This window comes from Fragaria vesca, linkage group LG2 (genome assembly GCF_000184155.1).
Source record: "Fragaria vesca subsp. vesca linkage group LG2, FraVesHawaii_1.0, whole genome shotgun sequence".
Lineage (NCBI taxonomy): Eukaryota > Viridiplantae > Streptophyta > Magnoliopsida > Rosales > Rosaceae > Fragaria > Fragaria vesca.
Genome location: NC_020492.1, coordinates 22,636,650 through 22,650,973, shown reverse-complemented (window position 1 = coordinate 22,650,973; position 14,324 = coordinate 22,636,650). Strand labels below are relative to the sequence as shown.

General features: G+C 37.7%; 2 protein-coding genes and 1 pseudogene across 3 annotated transcripts in view; 2 read left to right on the top strand and 1 right to left on the bottom strand.

The window, feature by feature from the left end:
• The window catches only part of LOC101312889 (group 2 truncated hemoglobin YjbI-like), a 771,661-nt gene that overhangs the window by 234,180 nt on the left and 523,157 nt on the right, over nucleotides 1-14,324 (top strand). The gene's annotated exons all lie outside the window — the stretch shown is intronic.
• LOC101295308 (2-hydroxymuconate semialdehyde hydrolase-like) lies at nucleotides 421-2,296 on the bottom strand. The gene is made up of 6 exons (XM_004292855.1): nucleotides 2,034-2,296; nucleotides 1,580-1,691; nucleotides 1,358-1,451; nucleotides 1,066-1,243; nucleotides 906-975; nucleotides 421-809 (listed from the first exon to the last, which is right to left on the bottom strand). The coding sequence occupies exons 1-6, from the start codon at nucleotides 2,294-2,296 to the stop codon at nucleotides 501-503; spliced, it is 1,026 nt and encodes a 341-aa protein (XP_004292903.1). The 3' UTR covers nucleotides 421-500.
• On the top strand, nucleotides 6,594-10,063 carry LOC101295018 (annotated as a pseudogene). The gene is made up of 6 exons (XR_184159.1): nucleotides 6,594-6,873; nucleotides 7,867-8,124; nucleotides 8,208-8,460; nucleotides 8,615-8,927; nucleotides 9,018-9,421; nucleotides 9,515-10,063. The product of XR_184159.1 is annotated as a glutamate receptor 2.7-like (transcript).

Sequence of the window (14,324 nt, the reverse complement as noted above, 5' to 3'; positions counted from 1 at the left end):
GTAACTGATCCATATGATTTCTTAGCTAGTTACACATGACATATTGTGTATTGATTGACAGAAGTAAATGGCATATGTAATTATATGTAGTCGTATAATGTCATAGTAATATTTGAGTGCATATTGTAAATTGATTGAGAAATAGAGTGACGAGTTCACGTACATAAAAACGATTGGTGACTCTCTGCTTCGGTTATTAGAAAGATGCGTTGCTCAACTAAGCCACAGCTTGATCTTGTTCTATTCAACAACACTTGTTTTTGGAACTGAACAATCCTTGGGTGCTGATGTGCACTCTGATTGGTATGATGAACTTGTGTCTAAAAATATTCCTCCAACAAGCTCAAGACATCAGCTAGAAATGTTATTCTACAAATATTACCATTAGTTTACCATTACCTTAATGATACAATTAATCGTATGAGGAAGATGTTTCTCCTTCTATATATATGTTTGGTGATAGAGCAAAGTCTCAATCATACAACTGGATTATTATGAGATTAGGTAGAAAGATTCGCCAACCAGGGAAGAAGTCTGTCGTGTACCAACTTGGGCCTGTCATCGTGGGGGCAATGCCCAACTCCTTGCAAAACGGAGAGGCTCACATTGGATTGCTGAGAAGGTAAGGAAGAGAAGTATTTCCCAACAGGCCCATCAAGAGGAGTGAACGGGTCTTCATCGCCCCATAAGACTAGAATGGGTAGGGAGATGCCTGGTATCAACTGGACCGGGTTCGGTCCCGGTGGACCTGTGACGATCGAGACAAAGGCATCCAATGCACCCGGGTCATTTGTTGGTTCCATGATGATCTACAAAATTAGTGACCATAAATCATCAAAACTTCTCATTAGTGACCCAAAATCTACCATTCTTTCCTCCTATATGATTTCACAACATGACAATACCTCAACTAATTCGTCATCCACGGATTCTTTGTTAGCATATACCGACGATAAGATATTTCTTAAACTTTCTCTGCACCAAGCATTCGACATGATTAGATTAGATTAGATCATAACTATGTAAAAAGTTTTTACCATACTTGAGAGCTTTTACGTACTGTACCTCTGTCTAACACGTTCAAAGATGAAGGAAGCAATAGGTCGTTGCTGCAACAAGAAGTCGATTAGCAAGAGCAAAGGGAAGATCAGCTTGATCCTCCAATCATCAACAATGGCCTTGTTATTCATCCCACCAGAGCAATTTAAAAGCACTAGGCCTCGCACCAGTCCTTGCTTAGATTCTAGTACGTTGCACCAAAACATGCATAAGTAACTAGTTAGTGTAAGCAGATAACTAAAAGATGTTTGGAAGTAATCAGGTGAACTAATTAAGGCTTATATTAATTAAGCTGCACCTGAGGCAGAAATTACACATGCAAGGCTTCCCACAGAGTTGCCTATCAAAACAGTAGGCTTCTGAACAACTTCATCCAAGAAATCCAAGATTAACTGTATGTTTACATGCAATGCAACTTTATAAGTTTTAGATTAATCATAAAAATCCTGAGATGTCATACTCCGAAACATGGTAGAATTAATTTTTACTTCAAAATTAAACCAGCATGTACGTTACATACCTCAGCCCATTTCTCCATGGTGTATGAAAAGCCTATCGGCTTATCTGAGGCACCAAACCCGATCAGGTCAATAGCATAAACGGTATAATTCTTGGCCAATGTCTTAATATTTCTGTGTGAATTTCATTCGAGTATATGTATTATTCACCACCAAATTACTCATGCACAGACTTCATTCGATCATCACCAAAATAAAACATGATCAATACGTACGTGATAACTCATCTATTCAGATTTTTCTGTGTTCAATTTACTCGATAATACGTAACATATTGTAATCCGATGAACAATTTAAGCAAATTAAAAGATAAATCAACACTTTCCTAAGCAACAATATATGAGATGAAAGTTAAAGTAACAGTACAAGTAGATAAGGAGATAAGTGGCTAGTATGCAATGCAGTAGTTGTGGATGCAAATCATCGATCTGAATAGGATTATGATCAAAGACAAACCTGCGCCAGTGAGGAATGGAGGCGCCGAAGCCATGAACAAGAAGAAGAGGAGGAGTATTTGGATTCGGATTTGCGTTCTCTGGATGTGAAACGACGTAGTTGATGGCGTACTGCCCCTTCCAGTTCCACTTCATGTACTTGTCCTTGATCTCTCCCAGCTCCAATTCCAACACTACATCGTCGGCGGCTGCGGCGGCACCAGCACTAGTTGCCTTTGCTGCAGTTCTAGATGATGAAGATGAAGATGAAGAGTTGAGTTTCATGGATCGAAGAGTAGTGATACAACTACTCTTGATGGTGGTCGTGTTTGGTTGGTTATTTTGACGGAGCAAGACTCCTCCTTCACCTGCTCGTCGTCCACCATAGCTAAGCAAACAACTAGTTTTTACTGCTTTCTGGTTTGGTGTCGAGGGCTGTAAATGCAAAAATTTTGGCAGTGAATGGGGACACAATATTACCGTCACCCCCATCCTAGCTATCTGAATTGTCACTCTTAATTAGTCTTTGATGTTTATTGCTTCTTCCTTCTATGGTCAATCGATCCCAGCTGGCTTTGCCAAGCTATACAACAAATCTTTGGACGAGATGATCATATATAGCCACTCACCAAATCTAATGGCATGGCCAGCCTTGGAATTAAGTCAATTAACAACCCAAGTCTGACTGAACTACAATCATCTCCGCCTAGCTAGCGCTCATTTTTCTTAAACCGTGACAATAACATGTATATGATTGAAACATTTTGAACATTAGTTAATTAATTATATGCTTTTGACCATATATAATAACAAACTGTCATTATCGATTACCTCTTTATTGTATATATAAACTCAATTATACCGATACATGCAACAGTATATACATAGATCGCCAACTTCTTGGAATAATCTCAAGGCTTGCCTTGATCTCCAAACTTAGCTAGTACGTGGCAGCTGATTTATTATTAACCAGGAAGTCAAATATTTTGTTTAACATATCTTCTAAAATCTTCTATATGATCAGATGAAGTAATCATTTCTTAGTATATATATATCTAGATTCTGGAAAAAGCTCGATCGCTCCCTATATCAGTCCTTGCATTTTCTCCAATCCATTCTTAATTTTTTCCCATTATTTCATTGATATGTCTAGATGGCTGCTAATTTTCACATTAGTCAACTAATTTTAGTAGACAGTAATCACAATATGTTAAATTAATTAATTGCTGTCTCTTGAACTTCAAGGCACCATTTTAGAAGTGCAGTACTATCTAGGCTTATTATTTTCAGTTTCTCTACTAATTAATCATTAATCAGTTCAAATGGTGACTTAATTAGTTTGTATGCCTAATTATATTCTCGAAATTTTGTGACCATGCCATGACAAGACCAAGACCACTGTTCAGAATCCTTTGTCTATATAGCTAATTTATATGATTAAACATGTAGGTGTGAATGTGTGATTTCATTTGCTATACGGCATATACCAACCTCTCTAAACCGATGGGGTTCTCATATTTAAACTGATAGCTAAATTAAAAGCTATTTATTTTCCTTATTCTCCTGCAAATTTGTCGATTCTAATATAGAGAAATAAGGGTCTCCCGCAGAGGATTAAGTTAAACTAAAAGCTTCAACAAAAGTTACAAAACGTGACTGCAGCTCCTATTGAACAACAGTCGAAAAATAAAAGTAAAACCTAACCTAAAATGTTCAGAAAAACACGAAAATTTACAGAGGTGTACTAGACACACAGAGCGTCTAGCACAAAAAATTTGAGATAAATCGGAGTTGATTTGATAGGGAAATAAAATACAGGAATATGACGAACAGAAGATAAGAAAACTGAAAACTGATTTCAAAGTAGTTGAAAATCAAGATAATGAGACTAGCTAGAGAGGAAGTATCCACCCCCGACAATCACACACAACACACTTTGTCCAATTTGTGACCAACTAACTCAATTGAAGATGCTCAGATTGACTCGGTACGCTTGAGCACAATCTATTACTCTTTCTTACTTTGTACGTTAGGCAGGAAGTGCTCTACACCTAAACTATTCTCAAACATTGTAACCTAAAGGTACGTTTATTAGGTTAAACAAGCAGAGATCAATAAGCATGAAAAGAGTTTGAGCAATCACTAGGCATCGCAATAAACTTAGCGTTTTGCTAAACCTAGGGTTTCGTCTACTCGCTAGTGAAAACTACCGATTACTTCTCTAGACAATTTGAGGGATCCGATATTGACCCAGGCATCAAATAATCAAAGTATTAGAACCCTAGCATGTATACTAAGTAGGCCTCCAAAGCACACACACAAAGAATTCATCGATGAACAATCGGTAAACAAAACCTCAATCTTATTAATTGCAAAAACAAATTGAAAATCAAAGCATGTTATGAATCATGTCTAGGGGCTTCAACAGCCCCCTAGCTAAAATGAGTTTAGTTGCGCATAATGAAAATTAAAAACACAAAAGAGTTCTTGGAAGGGGAAGACAACAATAACCGAGCTTGGAGAATTCTTGAGAAGAGATTAATCTTGTTCCGTCCGATTCTTGTGTTCTTTTCTTCCCGACTTCTTCCTTTTTCCTCGTTTCCTCTCGTGTATCAGATGATATTAGGTTAGAGAACCCTCAATTTCCGTCCATAGGCCAGCTGATTTGGATTGGGCTTTGAAATTGAAGTTACGGTCCAAATCAGAAATTCGGGCAGACTGACCTTCGGCCACTAAAATGACCATAACTTTTTCTACAAAATAGGTATTGACGATCCGTAAAAAGTTCTAGAAAGTAGACTCTTGTAGCTTTCTATAGATATATAACTCATTGTCTGGATCGTTGTGAGCTGATCAAAATCCTCTGTCGAAGTTAGATGATAATTTCTGGCAAATCCCATAATTATTTCCTTACACGACATGAATTCCTAATCCTTCAAGATTTCTCCTCTTTTGCTTCATATTCATTTCTTTGCTCCGAAACACCTAATAAACATAAAAATAACTAAATCAAATGGAAAATACGATAAACTAATAAAGTAAAGAGGGGAATTAACCATCATATCGTGGCATAATTATGCTCCTATCATAAACCCATGACACGGTCAACCAAAATAAGGGTTTTAACATGAGTACACTAAAGTAAAAGCGTGAAAAAAGATATGTCAGATGAAGATGATTAGAAGTAATTGATTAACTTGCTCCAGTACTGAGAAATTAATCTCAGCTCGAGTGAAAACCCTAGCTACCCTCCGTTTTTCAAAAAAACTATTTACTCTCTTTCACTCCCTTCATTTACCCCCATGCAGAAATCTTTACTGATTACGTACGTCAGTGAATATATATATATATATACAGTTCTTTTTTAGAGCGGTGTCCTGCTTTGAAATTAAAGTGTGGACCTCCTTATTTTGCTAACTTTCAGGTCACATTTCCACATCTCAACCATACAATGTCTAGAACACAGTGTGTAAATCATTCATGCAAAGTTTTATCCAATTTGAATATCATTTGAGCTTCCGTAATCATGATTTACATGAACGGTTCTGTTTGGACAGTTTTTGTTCTGTTGATTTATTTAATCTAATTTCGGTACCCAAATGATTTTCAAATTTGATGATTTGGGTGGAGGTTGGGTGGAGGTTGCTGCCCAGACCTTCAAATCGATCTTGCCGGCAAGAGAAAGTGATCGGGGATGTCTTTGGTATCCGCTCAGGTAGAGGCGCGCCGTCGTCGGAACCGTCCGGTGGAGAACGGAGGGACGTCCGCATTTTAAACTAAGTGCGGATACGTCCTTCCACTTCAGAACGATTCTGTATGTGTGTGTGTGTGTGTATATATATATATAGGTACGTACTTGACGGTATTTTTAGGGTCTGTTTATAACAAACGCCATATGTCATATATGATCTTCGTTCCAAAGAGTTGATTAAAGACCAAGACCAAACGAGAAGAGAGACATACGAGCTAGCAAATTGGTTTTGTTATTTGGTACAATATATTGAATTCAGAAGTAATGTATACGCTTACTTTGATTTGGTCAGAGAAGTATATATTTAGGGGATATTTAGAGCATATATAGCTAAGTTAGTAGTTAATTAGCTACAAGACTAGTATAGTATAAAAAAAAGACAAACGATAACTTTGAATGTTTCAATTAAACAAGATATATAATTCAGACACATCCCATTCGTATTGATGTGGCAAATCAAATTACTAGGAATAAGAATATATTACCTTCACCATGAAGAAAGGGATTCATCACAGACAGTCCATGTCCATCCACCTAGGTCGATCGATCACCCAAAATTCCAAAAGGCTAGGTTTATATATTGCTATTGACTCGTTGATAGCAGCAGTTTAACAGAGTGAAAATCACACCCAGTACTCTCAAGCAGCCAATAATGAATAGTATATTCTTTTTTCACTTAATTCTTCCTGTATAAAAAGTCTATATAAAACCCATACGTACGTCCGCTTTCAATACACTAACCAATTCCTTAACCTCCAACAACAAGTTTCCAAGTCCTACATATAATAACCACTCAGAGTCTCCGAGCTAGATAGAGAATCTTCAGACGCGATGAAGATGATCAAGAATATTCACTTCATCTCTCTTTGTTATTATTCTCTCTTCTTGGTCTTCTCCAGTATTGTCGTGGCCGTGGCGGCACAGAATGATCCGGTGAATGTGGGAGTTGGAGTGGTTCTTGATTCCTCTTCTGGGGTTGGGAAGATGGGGTTGAGCTGCATCAACATGTCGCTCACGGACTTCTATGCCTCTCATCCCAATTACACCACCAGGCTGCTTCTGCACCAGAAAAACTCATCACCCGAAGACGTTGTTCTTACTGCGGCTGCAGGTTAGTTCTATTTTTTTGTCTCCATAGAACTCTCTGGTGTTTTTCGACCTATGCATTCTCTTATCCAGTTCTTCCTTCATTTCATTGTTTCTTACTCTGCTATATTACTCTCCTATCATTTTCTTTTCTGTTCTATTCCATGAATAAGAAGTTGGTCGATATTTTGGGGGTTTTCAGGATTGAATTTACTCTATACCACGCACATCAACGTTAGTTTTTATTTTTCTCACCATCAGAATTGGATCGTCGTTAGGATTATTTATTTTCTCACCAACATGTACCACAAATATTGGATGAAATATTGGTTATTAATCTTTTTAAAGTTTTTTCTGTTATTGCTCACCATCAGAAGCTTGGATCGTTTCTGAGGAATTGGCATAGTATAGTTAATTAGTTGTACCAGCTGTCGATGGTACTCGATCTTGACTTTAGCAATCAATATTCTGTCCGGCTTTTTTACAAGTTGTAGAAAGTTTGAACTCTATAGTTTTGGATTTCCTATATTACGTATATACAACGATATGTAGTACTATTGACTTTCCAATCGAAAATTTTAGATATTTTCTCTCTTTGTTCCGAAATTATTTTTGATATAGCTTAAGAAATATTATACGTCTGTTCATTTTTGTGTATATATATACCTGTCAGATTTTTTGTCCTCTTTTTGTTAATTTAGGCTTTAAAAATGTTGAGTTACTATATGAAGAAACAAAAAGAAAAGAAATTAGGAAACATATACCACTTTCCAAATAAATAGGCCAACCTCTGATGCACATATGTTTCATCTGTATTAATTAATTTTCTTGTATTGTTAACTAATCATTAATTACATTTCATAATCTAAATATGTATCTTAGTATCTTACTTAACCATCTACATGTTTATTAACTGTTTATTCATTTTTATTTGATAGAAAATATAACTTGCAAAAACCAAAAATCTAACAGTACCGCTCTTTGAACTCTCTAATTTGGAGTAATTTCTATTTTACAGCTCTGGACCTAATAAATAACGATCAAGTGCAAGCCATCATAGGCCCACAATCTTCAATGGAGGCCAACTTCCTAATAAGCCTCGGCGACAAAGCCCACGTTCCCATAATCTCATTCTCCGCCTCAAGCCCATCTCTCACTTCAATCCGCTCCCCCTACTTCATCCGCGCCGCGCCAAACGACTCGTCGCAGGTCAAAGCCCTAAGCGCCCTAATCCAAGCCTTCGGCTGGCGACAAGTCGTTCCCATCTACGCAGATTGTTAATATAAATGGTGGTGCACCAAGAAAAATAGGATTTTGGACACCGCAAAATGGACTAGTGAACAAAGCAAACTCCTCAAGTTCCAATATTGGACCTATTATATGGCCGGGAGATAGGAGTTCCGGTGAAGGATGGTTTTGTTGAGCTTGTTAAGGTAACAACAGATCCAAGCCTAACACTACAGATGTCACAGGCTTCAGTATTGATGTCTTTAAGGCAGCAGTAGAATTGTTACCATATGCTCTTCCTTATGAGTTTGTTCCTTTCACCAATCCTAATGGCACCAACACCGGCCTCACTTACAACGATTTGTGCGATCAAGTATATCTTGGGGTAAATTCCTCATCTTTAATACGATTGGGAAGTTATTTTCATCATTTTACTCAACGACGTACTTATATTATATGCATTGAGGTTCCTTAAAATGTGGTTCACTTAGCATTATTCTTATTGATATAACATTATAACTCACTCTAAACTTTCATAGAACTTCGATGCCGTGGTTGGAGATGTGACAATTAGAGCAAACAGGTCTTTGTATGTGGACTTTACAATGCCATACACAGAAGCTGGTGTGGTCATGGTTGTGCCTGTCAAAGACATCAAGAGACAAAGTGCATGGACTTTCTTGAAGCCTTGGAGATGGGACCTTTGGCTAACAATTACTTGGTTCTTTCTCTTCATTGGTTTTGTGGTTTGGGTTCTTGAACATCGAATTAATAAACATTATCGAGGCCCTCCAGCATACCAAGTTGGCACAATTATTTGGTTCTCCTTCTCCACCATGGTCTTTGCACAGCGTAATAATTCTCCAAGATTTCTCATCAAATTTCAAGTTATTTGTTCATCTCAATGTTTTCGACTAACAATTTCCTTTGTTCTTTGGACAGCGGCAAGAGTTGTTAGCAACCTGGCTAGATTCGTGATGATTGTATGGATATTTGTTTTGTTAGTACTGACAATAAATTACACAGCCAGTCTAACATCACTTTATACAGTAGAAAAAGTTCAGCCCACTGTTACCACTCTAAGTGATCTGTTACAGAATGGGGATAATGTTGGCTACGCAAGAAATTATGTTTTTGATATCTTGATTCAAGTAGGGTTTGACAAATCCAAGCTTAAGAAGTTTAAAACTATGGAAGACATAGATGAAGCTCTTACTAGAGGAAGTGCAAATGGTGGTATTGCTGCTGTTGTTGATGAAAGCCCCAGCATGAAGATTTTTATAGCAAAATATTGCAAGAAATATACCTTGTTGGGACCCTTCTTCAAAACTGATGGCTTTGCTTTTGTAAGCTAAAACTATCTTCCTTCTTCATTTGCTATATACATGTTTGCGTGTGACTGTGACTGTGACTGAGTTTTCTTCAATTAAATTTTGCAGGTGTTTCCTAAACATTCCCCTCTAGTACGCGATGTTTCACAAGCAATCCTAAATGTTACCGGAGGAGAGTTGATAATGAACATCGAAAACAAATGGTTCAAGAAGGAAAGCAATTGTGAAGATCTGAACACCAAGGTTTCTAGCAGAAGTCTTGGCACTGACAGCTTCTGGTTCCTCTTCGTCTTAGTCGGGTTGGTGTCGACAGTAGCTCTCATCCTATCTGTAGCTTCCTTCATTCATAAGCATAGGCATGTGTTGGTGCACCCGGATACTGATCTGAAACCCTCAACATCAGAAAAGATTCGAGCTATGTTCGAAATTTTCAACGAGAAAGACCTCAACTACCACAATTTCAAAACCAAGCAACCACAAGAGACAGTGGAGGCCTCATCCAACAAAAATAGCTGCCCAATGAGTCCAGCTCTCCACCACAATCCAAACCCTAGGGATTCCAATTCTGTTTTTGATATAGAGCAACCGGAATATGAGCCTCCAGAAGTTCTTGCTACTCCTGAGGATGCTGTCACAGTTCAAGAAATGCACAGATAGAACATGAGTTTGTATATATATTCACATAGCATGGTTGTGTTACGATATCACACATACGTCTCACGAGTCACGATGAATTATTTTCTCTATTTCAGTAAACATACATATATACATAATTAGGACTATTGCAAATTGGTGCCTATAATCTTGTTACATTGAAATTTTTAAGGCAAAAGAAACATTACCTTAGTTCTTGGGGTCGTAACAGAGGAGCCTTTGAATCAGTGATCTTGTAAAGTTTATCATGAGCATTGTGAACATGCCTGAGTGGAGAAGTCAGCATCAGTCCATGAGTTGATCTTGAAGCATGTTTCCAGTGAAGCCTCTGAATTATTTGATGTTGGATATTTGGGAAATATAGGACAGTGGGTTATGGCAGTATGAAAGAGTTTATGCTTTAAGACACATTGTAGCAACGCTATCTTTCAGACTATATTTGCCCCCACTACTTGTGTGCAAAGGGTTAATGCAAATTAGTTTTATGGATACAATGAAGCCTAGCAATCTTGTTATTGTTGATCGGCATTTTGCACTACGATGATCAACCAACACTCAATTGAAGATTTTCATGAGACTCAAGGTTGCTAGAAACTATATCTGCAGATTTATAGTTTATAGTTTCTAGATTTTACTGGTGTTAAAGAAGTGCAGATGAAGAGAATGATTAAGGATTAAAGAAGAAGAGAAACAGATTAATTTTTCTGATCTGCCAATATGCAGAGAACGATATGTATATATAAGGGTAGTTATGTCTTTTCAAAATACCGACATACCTCTTCATATTGTGTTATAACTCTTCAGCAAGAGTTATCTATAATTGCCAACAGTCATATCTGTATTTGAGTTCAGATTCATATATACAACAGCAATTGATATGATACTCCTTTTCAATATATGCATGTCTCTTGGCAATAAATACATGCCTCTTGGTTTCGTGCATAACTGCATATACTGTTTCACAATTGTTCCTTTTATAATTTGAAAAATCTCTAACATTTGATACTTATTTGTTATAGAAAATTTCATATAAATCCACTTTTGAACATTTCTTTAGCCTTAAGTCCATCCCATATTTTTTACCCAGATAAGTCCACTTCAGACACCAGATCCACTAGCCTAATTTTCTTGTATACCTAAGATACCCTCGGCTACCAGCTTCTGTATTCTAACACGCTCGATCTCTCTTTAAAAAAAAAAAAAATACCCTCTCTCTCATTCAACTCCAAAACGAGCTCCGGCAACATCCACACCTGGAGACGACGACGAAGAAGATCGGCTAGAAGCTACCTCACCGGAGTCGAATCTCTCTCGATCAGAGCCTCGCCTGAAGACGACGAAGATGCTCCTCCTCACCGTCACACCACCACCGCTAGGTCTCAAGTAAATCTCGTTTTCCATTTCGTTTGAATTTGAACTTGAATCTGCAAATTTCGTTTACAGAAACCTCAATTTGATTGTTGCGTTTTCACGCAGCGGCTATTTGGATGATGTCGATGAGTTATCGGTGGTGAGATCGAAGTAGGAAGGACTAAGATAATTGCCTGCGTCGGAGGTCTCTCCCTCAGATGATCCTTCGTTGGCAATCGTCCGGCTCGACCTCCACTGCATCTTAGTTTCAGTCGATGGCGCCTCGACGAAGACAACTTCGAGCTCGATTGCATCTTTGTTTCTGTCAACGACGATGACTATGCCTTTCAGATCGCCGGAGCCTGTCTCTCTCCTTGCATCGATCCATAGTAGTTTTTGTTGTTGGTTGTAGTAATTTTTGTTGTTAGTAGTAGCTTTTGTTGCTGACGGTAGTAGTTTTTGTAGTCGGTGGTAGTAGATTTTCTAGCTAGGATAGTAGCTTTTGCTGCTGGCGGTAGTAGCTTTTCTTGTTGGCAGTAGTAGCTTTTCTAATCGGTGGTAGTAACTTTTCTAGCTCGAGATAGTAGCTTTTGTTGCTGGTGGTAGTAGCTTTTCTTTCTGGCGGTAGTAGCTTTTGTAGTCGGTGGTAGTAGCTTTTCTAGTCGGTGGTAGTAGCTTTTTTTGCTGACGGTAGTAGCTTTTCTTGCTGGTGGTAGTAGCTTTTCTAGTCGGTGGTAGTAGCTTTTGTAGCTCGGGATAGTAGCTTTTGTAGCTGTCGAAAACCTCATCAGAATTTGGCCGGAGACATTGCCGGAGGTCGACCGGAGTCCATCGGAGACCTCGCCGGAGGTCTGCCGGAGACTTTTTTCGGGGAGATCGGGGAGAAGAGTGGTTGTTGACTTTTTACATTAGTGGTATCTTTGTAAATATAAAAGAGAAAATCTAATTTTTTTAGTTGGATGGCAGTCTGTAATTATGTTGAACTTCAATACCTAAACCAAAACCTTATTTAGGCTTTGGGTGGACTTATGTGAGAAAAAATGTCTCAAAGTGGACTTATATGTAATTAACCCTATTTGTTAATTACAAGTTAATGAAAACAGAAAAAAACTATAGCTCATGAAAATACATAAAATGCTTTTTATAATGTCATTTCAGAACTTACAACAAGATTTGCCAAGGCAATCCCAATATATATGTCTCGGTTAGTAGCTATCTCAAGACCCGACAGTGAATTGCTTGTTAAATCTGATGCCTTTGATCTAGGGTCTTCGACACACCTTCCATTGACAATTGCAAACAGACTGTGCCCTGAAGTTACCTTGAATAGCTCCTAAACAAAACAAGAACAATGATAGGCATGCATACATTACTTCAGGTAAGGATATATGATGATGAATAGCAGAAAGTAGATATTGAATTTCTGATCCATAAGGAAATATGAAGGTGAAAATATTAACAAACCTCTGGATTTCCTGTTTGCGGCCAGATCAAAAATTCTTCCCCAACTCGAGATCCCACTATGGTCAGACTAAGTCTTCGGCAGACCTCAATGTATATAATGCTAAGCATTATTGCTGTCAAGAGAAAACACATATTTAGCCATCATGCTACATCAAACATATTTCAAAGAATCTTATCCCAGAAGTATTTATCAAAAGCCTTCAAAACAAAGATCAGCAAGAAATATGCCTTTAATCAGTGACTAAATATGTATAAAGGAAGCAAGGGTCAAACTTCACCAATTCCACATCCAGAGCTTAGAACTAAGTGCAAGTATGAATTCTTTGCATCTCCAGGAACGGGCGACCTTCTGAAGCCTCTTGACTCAAAAAGAACCACATTTACTGCCTCCAAAACTTGAGCCAAATGACAACCTATGTCTTTTGAAATTAGCTCTGCTTCAACTTCTTTGGCAATAGCATCCAGTTCAGCCTGCCAATCATGTATAGTTTTCCCAGCCAATTACATGCCCTCCACATCATTCCACTCTAGTTTTTTCTGCTTTCTGGTTTGGTGTCGAGGGCTGTAAATGCAAAAATTGTGGCAGTGAATGGGGAGACAATATTACCGTCACCCCCATCCTAGCTATCTGACTTGTCACTCTTAGTCTTTGATGTTTATTGCTTCTTCCTTCTATGGTCAATCGATCCCAGCTGTCTCTGCCAAGCTATATATGGACGAGATGATCATAGCCACTCACCAAATCTAATTGCATGGCCAGCCTTGGAATTAAGTCAATTAACAACCCAAGTCTGACTGAACTACATAAGTATTAAGTATCATCTCAGCCTAGCTAGCGCTCATTTTTCTTAAACCGTGACAATAACATATATATGATAGAAACATTTTGAACATTAGTTAATTACTTATATGCTTTTGATCATAACAACAAACTATCATTATCGATTACCTCTTTATTGCATGTATATATAAACTCGATCAGTACGTTATAGCGATACATGCATGCAACAATATATACACAGATCACCAACTTCTTGGAATAATCTCAAGGCTTGCGCGCCTTGATCTCCAAACTTAGCTAGCTAGTAAGTAGCTGATTTATTATTAACCAGGAAGTCAAATATTTTGTTTAACATATCTTCTAATATCTTATATTTGATCAGATGAAGTCATCATTTCTTAGTGTATATCTGAATTGTGGAAAATGCTCCCTTCCTTTCCTACATCAGTTCTTGCATTTTCTCCAATCCATTCTTGATTTTTCTCATTATTTCATTAATGTCTAGATGACCTACTGCTAATTTTCACATTAATCAACTAATTTTAGGCTTAGTATAGTAGACAATATGTTAAATTAATTGCTAGCTACATGTCTCTTGAACTTTAAGGCTAGCTCCAGTAGTTTATAAGTGCACTGTCCAGGGGCTAGGCTTACCGTTTTCTTTTCGGT

Bases quoted from the DNA above. Each gene is read 5' to 3' on its own strand.
- LOC101295308 (XM_004292855.1), bottom strand. From the start codon at position 2,296: ATGAAACTCAACTCTTCATCTTCATCTTCATCATCTAGAACTGCAGCA. The intron at 1,244-1,357 runs GTGCAGCTTAAT...GCAACGTACTAG, and splicing joins ATGTGTAATTTCTGCCTCAG to AATCTAAGCAAGGACTGGTG. The intron at 976-1,065 runs GTACAGTACGTA...TGCTTGGTGCAG, and splicing joins TTTGAACGTGTTAGACAGAG to AGAAAGTTTAAGAAATATCT.